At 45.5% G+C, this 19,597-nt stretch overlaps 1 protein-coding gene across 5 annotated transcripts; it reads left to right on the top strand.

The window, feature by feature from the left end:
* The first annotated feature begins 218 nt into the window (after positions 1-218).
* Positions 219-19,332, top strand: acsl3a (acyl-CoA synthetase long chain family member 3a). 5 transcript variants are annotated; one of them, XM_076036850.1, is made up of 15 exons: positions 219-363; positions 4,318-4,850; positions 5,683-5,860; positions 9,142-9,251; positions 9,371-9,509; positions 11,593-11,743; positions 12,587-12,710; positions 12,813-12,884; positions 14,789-14,928; positions 15,040-15,212; positions 15,867-15,941; positions 16,618-16,809; positions 17,212-17,326; positions 17,693-17,850; positions 17,940-19,332. In XM_076036850.1, exons 2-15 carry the CDS (start codon positions 4,476-4,478, stop codon positions 18,095-18,097), a joined length of 2,160 nt encoding a protein of 719 aa, XP_075892965.1. In that variant the 5' UTR covers positions 219-363; positions 4,318-4,475; the 3' UTR covers positions 18,098-19,332. The 5 variants fall into 5 exon arrangements, with proteins under 5 accessions (XP_075892965.1, XP_075892963.1, XP_075892966.1 ...); XM_076036848.1 differs by lacking the exon at positions 219-363 and adding an exon at positions 1,353-1,506; XM_076036851.1 differs by lacking the exon at positions 219-363 and having other exon boundaries at positions 4,087-4,850; positions 11,596-11,743.
* Positions 19,333-19,597: the final 265 nt, after the last annotated feature.

Here is a 19,597-nt window from a genome sequence, read left to right as displayed (position 1 = left end):
CTGTAGACTGATTGAGGGTGTTATCTATCCAATTCAGAGATTTAATATTGTAATTGAGAAAACGCTGTGAGAAGCAGTGCTTTAATGAAAACATTCTGAGCGGAATGGAAGTTTAGAACTTACTTTGGGACAAAACCTTCATCTTTTTTTGTGTTACAGAAACAGTTTCTCTATTTGTATCATTTCCTTGAACTAAGAGATAAGCTCTATATGCGAGGCCCACATCTCTTGAAAAGAAAGAGACAGTAGGCAACAGCAAGCCTCAACTATTTCATTGGACGTTATTGTCTGTGAATGTTAGGGCTCCTCTTCATTCTGCCTCCATGACAGATCACACTGCAGCTGTATGACACTGTGGGTGGGGTGAGTCAACACGCCACCAGTGGCAAGCACCCTTTCTTAGCTGGACACATGCTCAACATTCAGCAGCAGAGCAAATTTATTCACTACATCAGTGCATGACTAAACAATTTTTAGGGTGGATAAATCATAGAACTGTATGTCACAGTCCCGCACATTACCAAATGCCTTCACCATAGCATACACCAACCCACTCTGTAGGAAAGTTGTGTTCTGACAGTGACTTCTAGTGTCACGCTGTCTTGGCAACGGAGGTGACCAGCAGTGCATGTCACACAAAATGAGTCAAATTATGAAAGACTGAGTCACAAGATCTGATGGTATGTTAATGGAACTTTGCATGTTATACACAGACAGTGATTTCTTTTTTTCTTTTTCTTTTTTCTTTTTTTTTTATTTTTTTACCACTTCTTTATGGGGTTGAGATGTTATTTGCCATTTGGTTTGGTTATCATTTAAAAAAAAAAAAAAAAAATGCAACACATTTTTTTTTGTGCTCACTTTTATGATTAGTATTTAAATAGTGTGTCAACGCACTGGTGCGTAATATGATGGAATAAATCACACTAAATACTCTAGCCCTATTGATTTTTGTGTATAGCTGTGTTTGAAGACCTTAAATGTTGAACCGTTCTCGTCCTCAACAACATTAATGGCAGATTGCGTTGCAGCATCTCGTTGAGTCCTCGTCGCTTCACCCTGACGTCTCAGTTCCGTCTGATCCGTCAGACGTGACGTGTAAAAGGTGTGAGGGCGGAACGGGCGCGCGTGCTCGTCTTGACAGCCAGTGGGCTCCCCTCGCGTCCCTCTCCCGTGGTTGGGCCGACCCCTCGCACGCGCCACCTCGTCGTGTCCAATCACGTCGCGAGGAACACTTCCTCGTCCCTCCCCCTCCGTCCCCCACCTCCGAAAGTGCCATCCATCCCCCCGGACAACAACACGACCCGCGTGTCTCTTCCGGACGCGCACGGCGCGCGCGCGCGCGCGCGCACACACACACACACACACACACACACACACACACACACACGGGCACAGCTCCGGGGTTCAGGACGCCTCGACCCGCAAGCTGGAATTCATCCACACACAGTGAGCTGTTCACGTCGCCCACATCCTCCAGCCGGAGTGGACGATACATCCACACAGGTAGAGAATTTATTAATGTTTTATGACAACAGTTATATTGTTGCATATATATATATATATATATATATGGCGTTTATAGAGGCGCGCGGGAATGCTACAGTTGCGTAAACTCACAAAGTCACGATGTTTTTTGTTTTAAAATAATGTTATAATGACAATCTCGTGCTGTTCGGCACAGCGATGCCATTATTCATTCACTCTTCTTCTCAAGAGGAAATAGATCGGCTGCCAAAGTTAAAGTTTTCTTCTTTGTTTCTCCGTTCACGTGATAGTTCAGGCTTTGGATGCGAGGGCTGCTCGAACAACACGAGGTTTGAAACGATGCTGTGGCTATAAATAAGGTTGTCGGCAGTTGGAAGGCAGTTTTTTTTTTTTTTTTTTTTAAACGCAAACTTACCCAAGTTCTCAACCCGCTTTTTGTGGCAAAGATCGTTTCGTTTATGAATTAAAGTAGCCACATTTTCAAGTAAGAGTTCAAGTAAGAAAGAAGCGTGATTTGAGATGTTCATTTGTTGTGGAAAAAGGCTCACCAGAAGTCGTATCGATGACTTGATGTCTGCTATTGCAGCGACACATAGTGGGATTCAACATTCAATGGAATGGCAATGTCAGAGCAAAACGAACCATATCGTGGTCAACATTCCTTGTGAATGGCTCACTCAGGCACAGCTTTGTGTCATTTCACCTCGAGAGGGTCACATTTCACTGGAGGCCTACAAATTCTATTCAGACTGCCACTGTATTAAAGGTCATAAAAATGTGGACCGTTCTCATCAAATGACAGCTTTTTAATGGCTTGAAAGGTCTGATGTCGTGCTCCAGTAACCGACACACTGACTCTCTGTCCTGCAGAGATGGTGTGATGTGGTTACAGAAGCAGAAGACATTCATTCATTCTCCCCCCCCCTGAAAAAAGTAGGCCGTTAAAAAGTTTGCACAGGTTCCCCTGAGTGACGGTGGGAAACATTTGATTGAAACCTATTTGCCTGTGATATGAGGTATGAAGAGGAACCGATTATAGGCCAGCTTTTGCAGAGTAAGTAGCAGCATTTAAGGAGTTAATGACGAACATTGTGAAAGCCCTGAGTATGAAGAGAAATAGTCACTTGAATAGTTTATATAATGATGTCAGTGAAAGAACAAAAAATCAGCTGCACAAATCTTGTGATCCAACCTGTTTTGTTTGGTGCTTTGGTCCGCTCCCACTAAAACTGCAGCTCTCGCATGCACAATAAAACGCACACGTGCAAGGTCGACCCTCGGTGACGCACTGCATTGTTACAATGGCCATTTTTGAAAAAAAGGAGAAAAGAAAAACCTCTGTCAGACTCTGGCCTGAATGTCTTGGTGGCTGAGTGGGTGAAAGCACGCCGACGTTGTCGCACAAAAGGCCCTTATTCACATCAGGAAGCAATGACATACTCACACACTCGCACATGCACGCACGTACGCTGGATCACCCCACCACTAAACAGATCATGCCACAATATTACCCAGTTAATCCAGAGAGTGGAGGCTGCCTCCAAAGCGCCTGCCGGTCGCATAAAGCCGCCCGTTGAGCAATCGCTGGTCTGTGCATTGCATTGTTGTGTTCTTATTATTATTGTTTGGGGGGAGAGCTCATTGGGCATTGCAGCAGGATTAGGGCGCTAACAATGGAGTAGATCTTTGTGACCAATTGGGTTATTATGAGTAGTCTGGTTTCTTTCTCAGAGCCTTTTTTTTCAGTTTGCCGCTTGATTTGACCGCATGTCCTCCTCATCTGTGACGTGGTGAGCAGAGGTGTGGGGTTTAACGGAGGGAGAGGATCTTTTTCAATTCAGGGCGTGCCTGCACAAATGTTCATGAGATGTATTACGTCCCCATCACCAGTTGAATATTCAGATGTTTTGGGTTTTTTTCCCCCGCATTTTTTGCCTGTCCTTCCGTCAATTGCAGGAGTGTAATCTTATTATGCGATGATATGATGGGTAACACGGGATGGGATGCAAAAAATAGTTGAGTAGGAGAGCGCCCGCATTGTCGTCACGTGAACGGCGGCCATTGAGGTTACACATCTGTTCCACCGGGGGGCAGGTTTGGTTTAGCAGCAGTGTCCCGTGATGAAGGCGAGAATCCAGGTCGGGTTACGAGACGAGAGAGCAGAACAACAGAGCCGCGGAGGATCCCGCAGGGAGCAGATGGCTGGCCGGGAGAAGGCCGCTGTCATAAAGCCTTCATTTATTGATGAAGTTCAAACTGACACTCGAGTGTTTACGGGGCTCAATAAGGTGCAGCTTGTGTGTCAGGTTTGGGGAAAAGCACGTCTGACTGCTGCTGCTGCTGCTGCTGCTGCTGCAGACCTGGCAGGGGTCTTCCAGGAGGTTGGGCATCACAAATGCACTCTAATGACTTTAATCAGGTCACACACACACACACATGCACGCACACACACACACACTGCGGCTCGCCTAGACAACTATTCTTCAGTCTGTGGGCTGTTTTAACACTTTCACTTTCAACATTATTGCATTTGTGCTCTCCTGTTTCCTCACTGAATTTGACTTTTCTCTTCCCCTTTTCTTCTTAGTGTTTGAGAGTAACAGTGAGTGACACCGACACTGTCAGGAAAATAACAGCTCTGGTCTGCCTCTCGCTTTGTTTTTCTCCTACTCCTCCTTTTTTTTTTTTTTTAGCCTTTTACGTGTGAAAGGTTTTGCTTCGCTTTCTCAATAAGTCAGTTTGCTGGATTTTGAGGGGGTAAATAGTCAGGATACATCTGCTGTGTTTGAGCTTCTAAAGGGATTTATATTTTCTTTTTTCTCCACCCAGGATTTGGACCTTATTTTGCCTTGAAGCGAGAGAAAAGCTGCCCTAAGGAAGAAGAGGGCAGAAATAAGCAACAGACGGAAAAACATTTTTGCCCTATTTGACAACACACAATCTTTCCACACACGTCGCCTGCTGGTAATTTGACCGCGTCACCCGCAATGAAGCTGAAGGAGGACTTGAACCCCATGCTGCTGCTCCTCTTCCACCTCATGGTGTGGATCTACACCTTCATCACCTTCCTGCCCTCCTACGTCCTCAGCTGGGTCTCCACGCCCCAGGGGGGCTTCCAGGGCTCAGAGGCAGAGCGGGCCAAGAGGGCGAAGGCCATCTCGTCGCTGGGGCGCCCAGAGGGACCCTACCGAGCGGTCAAGGCCGTCAAGAGGCTGGTGACGTCGCTGCACCCCGGATTGTACACGCTGGACAAGATTTTTGAGTACACGGCCACGCGCTTCCCACACAGAGACTGTCTGGGGACCAGGAAGGTGATCAGTGAGGAGGATGAGAGGCAGAGCAACGGAAAGTTGTTCAAGAAGGTAAAGAGTGAAATGTGCAACAAATGCATCAGAGCTCCTATATATTGTTATTTCTAATTCCAGAATCGAACACCGTCTTAAGGAATAATGAACCGAGACGTTGCATTCATCGTAAACTTCAACCTGCCGTCGTGTGTACAATCAGGAACTTGCAAAATTTGACATTTAGTCCTATTACCTCTGAATTACCCCACTAATGCCGTCCGCTTTATCCCACTAATCCGTTCAGACCCTACTGTTGAAACAGCCATTGCTGCAAGAGAACACATTTCTAGGTTATCCAACTCGAAACAGTGTCTGCGTGGTCACCGTTACTGTGCACCTTTCTCTCTCTGCACACAGTTGCAGCATCCAGCTGCCTTCTCATTCTATTCTGCTTTTAGCCCTCCCAGTTTCATGATACTGGCCATTTGTTATATATGATATATAGGTCAAATACAGTATGTCATGACAATGTCTTGTTTTTATCACACTGATCAATGCTCAATAATGTTGTTGTCATTTCACTCCAAACTACACCGTGCTTTTCCTCTCTCACTCGTGTGGCCTCGTGTGCACTAATGTGTATCAACCACTAGGAGCCAGTATGATCTCAATAACATGAGGCTGAACGCTCCAGCTTATGATGGATATTTCAGTGCAGTGTTGAAGAGTTTATTCAGAGGCTTCGCCTACTGATCCCTCAGATAACACAAGCGTTGACTGTAGTTCTGAAATATGCACTCTTAGAACTCACTGACATGTTAATTTATTCACGGACAGGCAATCAAAGGAGGAGAATTTTGGGACTTTACATTAACAACGCACTGCTCTGCTTGTCTGCCCCCTGCAGGTGGTCCTGGGTGAGTACCGTTGGCTCTCCTATGAGGACGTCTTCAAAGCGGCGTGTCAGCTGGGCAGTGGCTTGGCGGCGCTGGGCCAGCGTCCAAAATACAACATCGCCATCTTCTGCGAGACGCGAGCCGAGTGGATCATTGCCGCCCAGGCCTGCTTCATGTATAACTTTAGACGTAAGTGGCAGTAATGAGGTGGTACAGAGCCGAGGGCAGGCGAGCAGCACCTCGCAGATCATGCTCCAATCCTCTTGTAGTTGATTGCAGTGTCAGTCTTGTGTGTGCTGTGTGTGTGTTTTATGCGCCGTTGGTTTGCTCTTCCCCTCTGAAGGCCTCAAGTTCATCTTTTCACATTCGTGCTCAGGGTGCATATTTTCCTCCAGATATAAGGGTTGGACTTGGGCCAAAATGCTCTAAAAGCACTGGAAACTTCCCAGTGCATGCATTCTAAATTATAATCAATTGCAGGAGCTCACCCGACAAAGTGAAAAATACAGCACTTGGAACTTCAAAGTTTTTCTCCACCCTTCTAATAACATTGAAAATGCCGGCTTTGTATTGTCACTGCTAAATCTTTTTTTTATCCCATTTTCCAAAAGGTATTTAAAAGGATGACGTCAAAGCAACTCATTTACAGGCATCAGTGCCGGCGGGCTGAGAGCTCCTCTGTCTTATAAACTGCAGTGTTCTTCTCTAATGTGATCTTTGTTCTCTTTCCTCTTGATCCTCTTGGTCTTTCCCACTGAGAAGCTTCCAAATTTGCTCAAACTGGCCTGATTTACGGACAGCTCTGTTTGTGCAAGTGTGTATGTGTGTGTGCAGCATGCACGCACTCGTAAGTGGTTGAAGTGGACAACTTCTAATATGCAGAAGCCAGCAGAGACGGAAGAAGGTCAATTTGTCCCTTCTGCTTTGCTCTTATGTAAGTGGCCCATTTATTTATTCCCCTCCGCTCTTTTTTTTTGTCACCACTCCTTTAATTTCCTTGTAATAACAACATGTTTAAGTGCTGATCCCAGCGCGTTTAGATTTTATCTAACAAAATGATCCGTGCATACTGTGTAGTTCATCAGTAATTTATGTAGGTCATCAGTAATTGTATGAAAAATAGGCTTCTCTTGCACGGGGGAAAAATTGCTCGGGGCTGGTTTCCCGTTGGAAAGGCTTCACTTCAGTCATTGTCAGCATGAAAAGTTGTTGCTGTTGTGCTTTGTTTTGCTATGGCCTGATAAATTATTAAACTTGAGAGCAAGTATATTGCGGCAAAAGACATAAATGGCACAGAAAACTGACAAAACGTGAGTTTGCAATATATTCTTGGTAAATTTGTAAAGATGGTAAAGACTTAAATTGATCACAACTTTGGTCACACAATCAATTTTTTTTTTCTTTCAGCACCAACAGCAGTGTATCTTTATCCCGTGCAATCTCTCTGATTTGCCTTGAAGACTCGTTTTATCGGCTCTGTTTTAACGGTCATGCGGGGATGGCGACCTGCAAAGCCTCCTACGCAAAAGCATCTCTTTCATTCCTCTTTTCCTGCAAATGTTTTGTCTCTCTTCTTGCAAAGACAAACAGTGTGACAGTGGATAGCACAATAGGGGTGGAGAGCAGCTAGAGGTTGAAGGGACCGACGGGTGAGGCTGATGGCGTCAGAACCGGGGTGAGAGAGTCTACATGAACATCTGATGTTGACAGAGGCTTCAGGGAGTCAGCCAAGGGCCCCCTGTGAAGCCAAACACTGTGAACGTGTGTGTGTGCGTGTGTTTGTGTGTGTGTGTGTGTGTGTGTGTTCATGGCCTATATGATCTGCAGGATATATAAACCCCCATCACTGCAGTTCTGGCTGCCTTTCTGGGCTGCAGCTTGTTTGCCTTGCTTGTTATGAATTAACTTGAGTTCCTCTGTGAAGTTGATGAAATTTGACCCCTGGGAGCCTTTCAAGAATTCATTTCCTAAACTAGGAAAACATGAAACACACGTTTTTTTGTGTGTGTGATTTGATTCTTTGGAACATTAAGGAGGACATTTATCCACCCCGCCCCAAAACACTTGCTTTCTCTGAATTGTGCAAATGTGCATTTTGTTATTGCATTTGTGTGTACGTGCACAATGTGTTCGTGTGGGAAGCTGGGGCCCCCTCTGGTGTTTAGATCTCACGGTTGGAGGTGTCGTGGCCCTCATCACACGCTCACTCACACAAAGTCAGGGAGCAGGAAGTGTCAGAGCTTTGTGACGTAAGATCGGAATGTTGCCGTGTGTGTGTGTGTGTGTGTGTGTGTGTGTGTGTGTGTGTGTGTGTGTGTGTGTGTGTGTCAGTGGGGTTAGAGGCAGTGTCACTTTGTGTTTCTGTGTCCGTCTCCTTCCGTCACCTTTCTCACCTTTTCATTTCACTTCGCTCGTCTTCTCTTCCGCCAGCTGTCTTCTCTGTTTATCGTGAAGCCCTTGAAGGGCGACAAACGTGGAAAGAAAAGCATGAGAAGCTATGCTGACACATTTAAACTTCCTGTATTATACAAACATGATCTAACATTACAATATGTATCTCCTGTCTGTAAGCAAACACAAATGAAGAAAGTCCACCTATCCTTTACTTTCTCATTTTACTTGCAATACTCTTTATGGAAGGTGTGTTAAAACGCACTGTTCTTGACCTCTGCCCTTTGTGAGGTCACTCAGCAATCACTCAGCATTTGCAAAAGTCATTTAATTCAAACACATTATCTTCATCTTCAGATGCGTTGCAGGATCTGCAGTGATGCAGCAGAGCCCCATCACACACATGCACACACACACACACACACACGCACACACGCACAACCTCACGACACGCAAACATCCTCCTCACATAGCAGCTCTGTTTATATCCCCCAAAGAGGCGATTAGGCAGCGAGAGGCTGCGTCCGCTGAGCTCGGAGGCTATGCCGGGGCCTCTGGAGGTGGACGATGATGTCACTGGGGTGGGAGGGGCCGATGGAGCGCTGCAGACAGAGAGCACGTACCACGTCCTCTGTCACACATGCTCCTCTGCCTCCGTGACATTTGTATACAGAAACACGCGTAAACACACGGCCTTGTTTCTTCAAGCAGATGTCATAAAAGAGTGGATGATGTGGTGCCGACGCAATTTGGAATGTAGACACTTTATCCATTTTATGATTCAAATGCACCCATTTCACCTTCTGCTTTTAGGTACGAATGAATTCAAGTGTTGCTGAACATTGTAGGATTTACAAAGTTGTATGAGCCGCAATCCACTTCAATCACTCATTGTTGTCTGTTTACTGCTCACTCGGAAGAATGAGTAAGTCAGGCTTGTTGTCTATTTATCCCAGGAAGTGACTTCTAACCAGTCTCCAGTCTTTTCCCATGAAACTATCTGGAAGAATGTTGTGTTAATTATCTGCAGGTTTCGAGAAAGATCCTGAGTTGATTTAGTCTTTCTGTCTGTGTGACAGTGGTGACTCTGTACTCCACGCTGGGAGGTCCGGCCATCACTCATGGCCTGAATGAGACCCAGGTCACCCACATCATCACCAGCAAAGAGCTCCTGGAGACCAAACTCAAGGTGACATCTTCAAACTGCCTCCGTTTGTGTTAGCAGAGGTGCACAATCCCAGTGTTCAGTAGCAATTTGGGCAATCTTCAATCAATCTTAAATGTCTTGTGTGTGTGTGTGTGTCCCAGGGAATACTCACCGAAGTCCCGAAGTTGCAGCATGTCATCGTAGTGGACAGCAGACCGACCTCGTGGCCTGGATATGCAAACAGCGTCAGCATCCACAACATGACTGCTGTTCAGGCGCTGGGCGCCTGCTCAGACAAAGGTACATTTCTGTTTTGGACATGTTGGGAGGTCTTTAAATCCACACCTCCTTCCCAATGTGGTTTGTTTTGTTTTGTTTTTAACAGTGATGGGTGCCTTTATGAATTCCCCAGATACACTACATGAAACTGTATGCTTAAATGCATATCTGTCACCAATCAGCCCTTTGTGATGTCACAAATGGCACTTATGATGCCACTCATTGATGCCTAGTACAGGTTAGTGACAGTACCCCAAACTGTTCTAAACATGCAGCCTCCTGTTTGATAGAAATCTGTAGAAATTGGAAGGGAAATGAAAACTAAGGGTGCAATGATTCCTAAAGTCTAGGATTTAAAAAAACTTTCTGCTGAGGAAGCGAACGTGCCGCGCAAAACGAGGACATCTAGTGGTGAAATGATGTTGCAACTTGAGCCTTTTCCTATCGTTTCATCTATTATGCAGCAACTGAAACATTAACGCAAATTGCCAAAGCGTTCCACTCTGACATGCAGAGACCAAGTGGGGTTTTCTTTAGTGAGGCCTAGGGGTGGGGGCGGATTGGTATCAGTCCCAGTAGGTCATGTGAATGAGGAAGCACCCGCATCTGTGTCAGATTAAGGTTGATACGGAGCTCATTCATTAGATGAATTTGGATGGACGGAGAGAAAAAAGCAAAACAAAACAAAAAGCCCCTGCCCCCTCTTCACTTCTGATTTCCAGCCCCCTCGACCGAAGGCCGAATGTGTCCTTTGCTGATAGAGATGAGGAGGAAGTCGACTGAAGAAGGGAGGACTGGGACATGGAGGAGGGTCATGTTTACACTCGGCGCCGCTAACTTCACATGACATCAGCTCTCGGAGCAGTCACTCCTACACGACTTGAGTCTCACTGAGCACATAGAGGAAGGAAGGAGGCCCCTCCCCTGCGACTCTGACTTACTTTGCCGCTCCCTTCTCTCTGCTTCACACCATGTTGGACTATTTCAGGGCTTCCTGCCAGCGCCATCGGAGGTTCTAGGTCCTTGATTGTTTCAGTCGATGCCAAAAATGGGAAAACACGAGCAATCTCCGATGGAGACGGCACATCTGGGCCTCGCAAAGCAAAGGGCACTTTTATTTTTATCTTCAGGAGCATCATTTCACATTGTCTCATTTTCAAGACTACTCTTTACTTGACTGCGTGGATGACTTGCAGTGTACTTGTCACAGGACTTCCAATTTTACTGAGCGTCTGCGCATCATCAGCATGTCTTCATTTCTTTGAAAGCAGGAGCTGCTGCACAACGTCACCCATTGCACGCAGTGAAAGCAAACCAGAGAGTCCATAGCAAACCCAACTTCCTCTGCAGGGCCTTGTGGCGTGCAAATTCTTATGACTGGAGGACTGGTTTGCAATTTGTTTTCAAACATTTCACTTGCCGTGTCTCTCTATTTTTAATCGGAGAACTTCTTTGACTTGCTGTTACTACGTTAAACTTAATCACAGACATTCCCCGAGCAACACTTGTTTTTGTGGTTAAAAGGCAAAAAGAACTCTTGGGGAGATTTCACACCTGGTTTCACACATTGCACAGGAGAGCTGTGGCCATCATGTTTTATCTAAATAGTACAGTACAAAGCAGCTCCAATGGATGAAAAATTACGATCTGAAAACAAACGAAAGAATCAAACTTGCAACTGAATATTTGAAGCTGACTAAATTGACTGCATTACTGGACAAGAAGTGACCCGAGAGATGCAAGTGGAGTTCCAGAGAATACAAATGACATGAATGAGTTGTTCTTGTCATATTTTGAGTCTGAATGTTTCCAGTATCGAATGATGGATGTTTGAATAATTCTTTATGCGGCCTCTGACACCCACTGCTAGTCTTCAAGTCTCATCTGTTTATCCGGCGCGTATACAACGACAGGAACAGGTAGAAACAGTGACCTCCCTCTTTCTGAGACTTGCCAAGCGGAGAAAAATCCAAACACGGATGTGCCGGACTGTGCTGGGCGGTGCAGATGTGTATTTTTGCACCGAATATAAACCATATTGCAGGTCTCCTACGGCGAAGCTCACGTGCACGGCTGATCACGGTCGTCTCTGTTCTCGTTGCAGCAGCATGTGAGCGCCGGCCACCACGGCCTTCTGACATCGCCGTCATCATGTACACCAGCGGATCCACGGGAATACCAAAGGGCGTCATGATCTCCCATAGCAACATCATTGCCGGCATTACGGGGATGGCCGAGCGGATACCCAACCTGTGGTAAGCTCGCTTGTATCACAAAATTTCAAAAATAGGATCAAAATTTTCCCCGTGACCCTGAGCTCGGGACTAAGCGGGTGTGGAAAATTAATGAATGAATGAGATCAAAATTTTTGTTCTTCCTGTAGACAGGTGGTCTCACAATTAGCATTGGTGCGAAAACACTACAACACAATGCAGTGGGTTCTACGTGTCAAAATAAAAATAAACAGCAACACATTGCAGTCTGGGATTCTGACTGCAATGTGTTTTCAGAATCACATTGCAGGAGGGTGTGTGGTGCAATAGATGGGAAAATGCCAGAAGGAAGGGAGTGCAGGATGAAAGGGGGCAAAGGTCAAAGGGCGTACGGCTTGTACGATCTCAATCAGACTTTCTTGTGAAAATGTTGGTTTTCCATGGTGTGTTAGGTAACAGGATATTGTGTAAACTTCAGCCTCCAGCGATTATCTCGGGCCCTTGAGTGCAAGTTCCTACGATTTTTTTAATTGGAGTCGGAGGAAAAAATAGTCACCCCTTGTGCGTTTGTATTACAATGGGGTTGCAAATTGCAAGACCACGGCCACAATTTTACATCCGATTTTGACCAGGAAAAAAAAAAAACTTTCAACCAATTTGTATCAGTATGAATTTAGCACCTCTTTCTGTATTTAGAGCCAAACGTGAGTCTTTTGCAACCATTTTTGGTGGTCCCTGCTGGCCAAACAATAGAATGCGGGTTTTTGGGACCTCTACCTCCGTTTTTGCAAGCAGAAGATCATGCCGTCATTACATACAGTCAATGGTTTGGACTGAGTTTCCCTGTGTGTACTGTTTATAAGCTAGTGTCTCCTGTTTTACCAGTGAGGAGGACACCTACATCGGCTACCTGCCTCTGGCTCACGTGCTGGAGCTGAGTGCAGAGCTGGTGTGTGTGTCTCACGGCTGCAGGATCGGATACTCGTCGCCTCAGACTCTGGCTGACCAGGTATCATCACCAGGACCTCACTCGCACCGTTCCCTAGTGGATTAAAGCACTTGTCCGATTATAATTTGTGCATTTGTTTTTTTTGTTTTTTTTTTACTAAAGTCATCAAAGATCAAGAAGGGAAGTAAAGGCGACACCAGCGTCCTGCAGCCCACTCTCATGGCAGCCGTCCCGGTACGTCCACCACAACAAGACACTCACTCAGTAGAACCTTTGGGAAGCTTTATACCATGGTTGTGTGGCAGCAGGTTCGAATGCTCTCTGATTTGAGTCTTCAGGTTTTTTCTGAAACGACCTGAAATAACATGTGGGTCCTTTACAAGCATGACTACGTATCCAGTGAACATCACTATGAATTACGATGTAGCTCCTAAAACTTCAGCCTCCCACACGATCCTTAAGAAGAGCCCACCTTGTCCTGAAACATAAGCACACTCACATAAAAGATCACAAAGATTTAACCCATTTAAAAAAAAAAAACATGGTTGAAATAGTTTTATATTTTTTCAGTTTTAGAATATGCAGTAATAAAATAGTTGATTTATTTTGAATGAATGGGAAAAAGACAAGAGACTTGAATAATGTTTGTTATGTTGCGTAGACTAGTTTTCACCCCGTGCCACTGTGGTCTGCTGCTCTGTGGTCACATGACTCCCACACCCCCACACACATCCCCCGCCACCCCCCCCCCCTCTCCCCCAGCCTCCCAGTGGTCACAGTGTAAAGGGCAGAGGGCCTCAGTGTCTGGAACTGTTCGCAGCTGTAAACAGAACGTGAGAAAGACTCATGCGGTTCTCCCCACGACACACACACACACACACACACACACACACACACACACACACACACACACACACACACACACACACACACACACACGATCATACACACACTGCTGCAATATGACTGCAGGCTGCTTCTGCTGCGTGATTCCTGTTGTGGACTTCCTCTCCCACAATCTGACACACGGATAAACATGCTCACGTTCACACAGGGCCCTTTTGTGTGTGTGTGTGTGTGTGTGTGTGTGTGTGTCTCTTTGTGTGTCTCCGCGTTCCCCTTAGTTTCCTTCAGCCTACTTAAGCTCCACTTTTAAGGAGGAATAGATGAGGATGAGCTGCTCTTGCTCTGCGTTTCTCGCTTGTCTCTGCTGCTCCCGAGACAAAAACCTGCAGCAGTCCTCAACGTGACCGCTGTCGTGCTCACTCAACCACTAAGCTGAAGAGCTAAACACAGGACGCAGTTCAGTCTTGAAACAGTGTCAATATTTGTCATGTGGTAATGCCAAAATAGGGCAAATATTGTCCATTTCAATGTCTTTGGCCACTTTTCTGTTTCGCTCATGCACGAACCTCTAAAACCACACCTAAAAGTTTGGCACGGATTCACTGAGAACAATTGTTCTCTGGTGTGGTTCATGCACAGCTTCTACAGCTGGATTTTTAAAAAATAAATGAATGTATTTTTGCACCATTAAACCACCCAGAGATTTACTCTTGTGGATTCTTCTGTTTTCCCTCCTGTTTTATAGGTCACTTGTTCTGAATAACCCGTCGGGGATTCTTGCCGTTATGCAACCTAATTTAGGAACACATGTCTTTCACATTGAACCCATTTGTTCTGATGGACTTATTTTATGGGCTTGGGTGCAGACAAAATCATTCTGTTCTTCACTCATCCTGCCGCCACCCTCATAAATCTTTACTTTCGTCCACTGAGACTGCTTCAGATATAGAGATGAGATGGAAGTGTGTTTTTTTTCTATTTTCTAAAACTTTCCACAGAATGGAGGATGGTTTCAGATTCTAGATGCAGTCATGGTGCTTTGTGAATTTAAAAAGTCATTTTAAAATTGTTTGTGAGGAAACTTTTCCACTTTAAAGATTTTTCTTTTCCCGTTGTAGTAAAAATATACTTATCAAGTATGCAATTAATTTTGTTACTTTTATTTGAATTATTAGTGTGGAAACATGAGTAACTACAAATACGTCAAATTACTCAATCTTTTGCACTTTTTCTGTGGTTTTCTCTTAATTCTACCTCGCACCACTCATCCTCACGTCTTCCCCCACCTCCAGGAGATCATGGATCGCATCTATAAGAACGTGATGGCCAAGGTGGAGGCCATGAACTTTGTCCAGCGGACACTCTTCATCCTGGCGTACAACTACAAGCTGGAGCAGCTGGCAAAAGGATACAGCACACCGCTGTGTGACATGTGTGTAAATGAATTTGGTGATTTTTATAATCATACATCGGGATAAGAGAATGTTTTTTTTTTCTTTTCTTAAATCATTCCTCCTAATCTGCCCTGTGTTGACGTGACCAGGCTGGTGTTCAAGAAAGTTCGCTCTCTGCTGGGAGGTCGCACGCGAGTCCTGCTGTCAGGTGGAGCCCCGCTTTCAGCTGCCACGCAACGCTTCATGAACGTGTGCTTCTGCTGCCCGGTGGGTCAGGGATACGGCCTGACGGAGACCTGCGGCGCCGGAACCATCAGCGAACGTGAGCATAAAAATATTTTATTTAGTAATTTGTCACAAGGATGACTAAAAGAGAGAACTTAAGAAATAACAACCCTACTACTATCACTACTACTAATAATAATTGTTATACATAATAAACAATGATTATAATGATAACATGAGTGTGAATTTAAATAGGAGGAAAGAAATAGAACCTAGAAATATGTGGAACAGAGTTTAAACCAATAAATAATTTGAATGTTTTCAAAAACACACGTGACTGCACCCCCCCTTGGGAAAATCCAGCCTGGATTCCATCTTCCCGCAAACATGACAAATCATTTCTTCCTTATCGCTCTACTGCGTGCCTGAACTCATGCCGCTCATGTCTGCGATGCTGCCGTCCGCCCGAAGTGCTCTGCTCTGAACTTTTCAGGTTGTGTTTTGGCTGAGCACATGTCAACTCATGGAAAAACAAAAAAAGTCTTTCAGAGGCAGACAGAACCAAAGGCAGGAGAGTCCAAATGCCAAACGTCAGTCCGCACTTTGCTCACCCGGCGTTGGAAAACACTGGGGCGGTTCCTCTTGGATGGGGTTTCCATGGCAAGGGAACACATGAGGTTGTTCCTCGGTCGTGTCGTGTGCCCTGATTGTGTGTGTGTGTGTGTGTGTGTGTCTGTGTTGCGTGTTTCAGAGTGGGATTACAGCACGGGGAGAGTGGGAGGGCCGCTGGTCTGCTGTGAGATCAAGCTCAAAGACTGGGCGGAGGGTGAGTGCGCCCTTTCCTCTGCATTGCTAAAATGTTATCGCATGATAAACACACTCATGCGCTCCGCCAGTGTATCACCTCACGGATTCAGCTAAGTGGCTGAGGTGTGCAAATCAGAAGTCTGGCCCGTTCATCTTAAAAAATATCTTAGTTTACGTAACAAGTTAGCATCCATTTCACGACAAATAAGCAGGAAGTGGCTGCTACAAACTACTACTCAGAACTCCACACAGGAAGGCCCCGAAACCAGGAATCAAACCATCAATCATTTGGCTGTGAGGCGTCTGCAAAGCTTTGCAACATTAGAAAACCTTTTGTCTTCTATGACCTGAAAAAGAGGCCTGATTGGCCCAAAAAGTGACGTCCAATCACTTTCCCAGTGTCCTTGGAATGAGTAATGACAGTTGTTCTATTTCTTGTATTAGGTTTAATAAATTCCCAGACCTTTGCAAACAACATCAGATATCCCTCAAGTCATGCTGTAACCTTTTATGGAAATAAATTTTGTCTCTTGGTCCACTTTTGCAAGGGCTCCATCTTCTTACGCAAGATCTCATAACTATTTTTTTTTTTTTTTATCCCTCGTTTTTTATCTTGACAGTTGTGAAGCTGAATTTATTTGCAAACCAGAATAAATATAGGAGCATTTTTTTTCTTGTTGGTTTTATACTTCAAGGTGGATACCACAGCACGGACCGGCCATATCCCAGAGGGGAGATTCTGGTCGGCGGCCCCAATGTCACGATGGGCTACTACAAGAGCGAAGACAAGAAGCAGGAGGATTTTACCGTGGACGGGAACGGCCAACGGTGGTTCTGCACTGGAGACATCGGGGAGATCCATGACGACGGCTGCCTGAAGATCATCGGTAAGAAAAAAATAGAAGTAAGATGGCGTGCATCATGTTTTCCTTCTTTTAGGTGCTTTGTGGTCACTGGTTAATCTGGCGCAGCGCAGAAGCTGCTCCATTAAAATAATAAATGGTCGACCCATGCAATGGCTTCCTGGACTTTTTCCAGGCAACCTCTCAGCTACTCCAGCGTGACAGGAAACATCTTAACAAATCCAGTTTTCTTTCATTTCCCAGCACGACTTGAGTCGTGTTTACTAAAGTCGGCCAGATCCTCTAAATTTCTGCTTTCATCCATGAAAGCACTGCCCCCCAGTCACATGCAGGACATTGGGGGGTGGGGGTGGGGGCTGCTCAGGCTTTGTAATGTGCATGATGGAAGGGTTTGTCACCATGGGAATTGCTCTGCTTTGTTTCCAGATCGCAAGAAGGACTTGGTGAAGCTGCAAGCGGGCGAGTACGTCTCTCTCGGGAAGGTGGAAGCCGTGTTGAAGAATTGTCCTCTTGTGGACAACATCTGTGCCTATGCCAACAGGTATGTGTGTCTTTTTATTTAGAATTCAGACATTTTTTTTTGTTGCATTAAATAGCCACACCCACCACCTCATTGGCATACAAACTTTAACTAGTGTGTAATTATAAAACCAGGTTTTTGTTTCAATGGAAAAACGTGGAAGATCCAGTGAAGCAGGAGTTCTAGTTGGAGGCTATAAACAGGGGGCTAAATATGCCATTTTCTGTAGATCTGTTGAGTCTTTCTGATGATCACGAAACACATCTCCACTGATGAACCGATGATCTCTGCGTGTTGCTGATGTTGATGTGATCCATTGGCCGCCACTTCCCTCAGTGTTTTCCAGTTCGGTAAACATCCTGTCTGTCATTTTCTCTTGCTCTCCAGTAATGAGACGTACGTGATTGGCTTCGTGGTGCCCAATCAGAAGCATTTTCTGGCTCTGGCTGATCAGTTCGGGGTCCCGGGCTCGTTGGAGGAGCTGTGTAACAGTGAAACCATGGAGGAGCTGGTCCTGAAGGCCATCACGGAGGCTGCCTTGGCAGGTAGCAGGACCGCCACAGAGCAGCTAAAACCAGAGCTCTAGAATGAAGTTTCTTTATCCTCAAGACATTATTGTCGTCTTCTTTTGCAGACCAGCTGGAGCGCTTTGAGATCCCACACAAGATCCGCCTGAGCCCGGATCCGTGGACTCCTGAGACGGGACTGGTGACGGACGCCTTCAAGCTCAAACGCACGGAGCTGAAGACACGTTACCAGGAGGACATTGAGAGGATGTACGGAGGAAAATGACGAGAATGTGACCCCGCCCCTCCCTGCCTGCCTGCCATTGGATGTTTTCAAAAGCACAGAACAAACACTTGACACTGAAATCTCCTGGAAGGCCTCCCATCACTCCCTCGTTGTTGCTTATTCAGCAACAAGAAACACAAGAATGAGCTGTTAGCGTTCACAGCCAAATGAAGTTGTCCAAAAGTGCGACAAAGCGTTGAAAATTTTCAATAGAAGCCTGTCTTATGCTGTCTTAATTCCTCTTCGTTGCCCAGGTGCTTCACCCGTGCTTATTATGTCAAGATGCGAGTTATGAAACCGGCAAAGTCGAAGCTGATGTCGAGCTCCTCTTGAGGATCTTAAATCTGTTTTTATGTCCAATGTCTTTTAAATTAAAGGTTAGCATTTCTTCCTCCTGCAGGCCAGGAGAGGGTTAACTCTTCTCTGTCGTCTCTTTTTGTTTTTTCTCCGCTTGTTTTGAGACCCATCGATGGTTTATTTTGTCTCCCACCCACCGTTGGACTGTGACTGCACAGCCACGGGGCGTCTCTCCCCTCCAGCTCATGCAGAGAGCAGCACGGACAGTCGCTCGAGGGCAAATGAGGGCAGGACGGCTGGAAAAAACAGGGCGATTTCTAGAAAATTCCTTTTTTACAAGGAGAAAAGATTGAAGCGCTGCAAAGATGCAATAATTTGATGAATTTATCTTTGCTGTATGGATGGAGCAGCTGTGTTGTCATTGTCTTGTTTAATAACGTGTGCAATATAAGTGTTAGAAGTTTAATTTATGAGGTTGGAGTGCTTGGACACAGAATGTGATCGGTTTATTTAATGTTTTCAATGTACTTGAAAATGTTTTTAGTTCTAAATTTAAAGCCGGCAGCAGATTTCAAACACGTTGGCACTCGAAGCAACAAAAGATTGAGTGTTTTGGCTCATGTCCGGAAAATATTACACGCACGTAAAAGTTTGAATTTTGAAGGAATCAGCCAGACTGACGTGTGCTGACCTCAACCGTAACGTCAGCCGTGCCTTCGACATTTGGCTCTTCACTACCAGCGTCTTCAGTTGCTTCAGTTGCTTCCTGCGTGTGTGTTGAGCGACGTCCACCACACAATGCACATTTATATATACACACGTTTAACCTTTATCTTACCTCTCTGTATTCACAGCCCATATGCACTGTCGGCGCACCCAGCTATTTATTTGTGATCTGCCTTTTGGAAACTTCAAACAATAATAAATTAATAAATGAATTCAAACATGTTTGGTCTTTGTGCGGGAGGATGAAATGCCTCTTATGTTTCTGCCGCAGTCTCCAGGTAATTGAATAGAGACGCATTAAGCGCCGAAACTGGGATGACGGGGCCGACTGGGTGGGAGACTGCAGACGGAAAGACAGACGGATGGTGACGTTTATTCCAGTCTGCTGCGTGGAGCAACGGGAGAATCCAGAGAAAACAAGCCATCGCTCGTTCGGTAATCTAATTCTGCCATTAGCAATTATGTCAATCCTGGGGT

Source organism: Nelusetta ayraudi, unplaced genomic scaffold (genome assembly GCF_046127955.1).
Source record: "Nelusetta ayraudi isolate G7.1 ecotype Tasmania unplaced genomic scaffold, CSIRO-AGI_Nayr_v1 ptg000048l, whole genome shotgun sequence".
Classification (NCBI taxonomy): domain Eukaryota; kingdom Metazoa; phylum Chordata; class Actinopteri; order Tetraodontiformes; family Monacanthidae; genus Nelusetta; species Nelusetta ayraudi.
The sequence above is the reverse complement of the archived record's forward strand: the minus strand, read 5'-3'. Positions and strand labels throughout refer to the sequence as shown.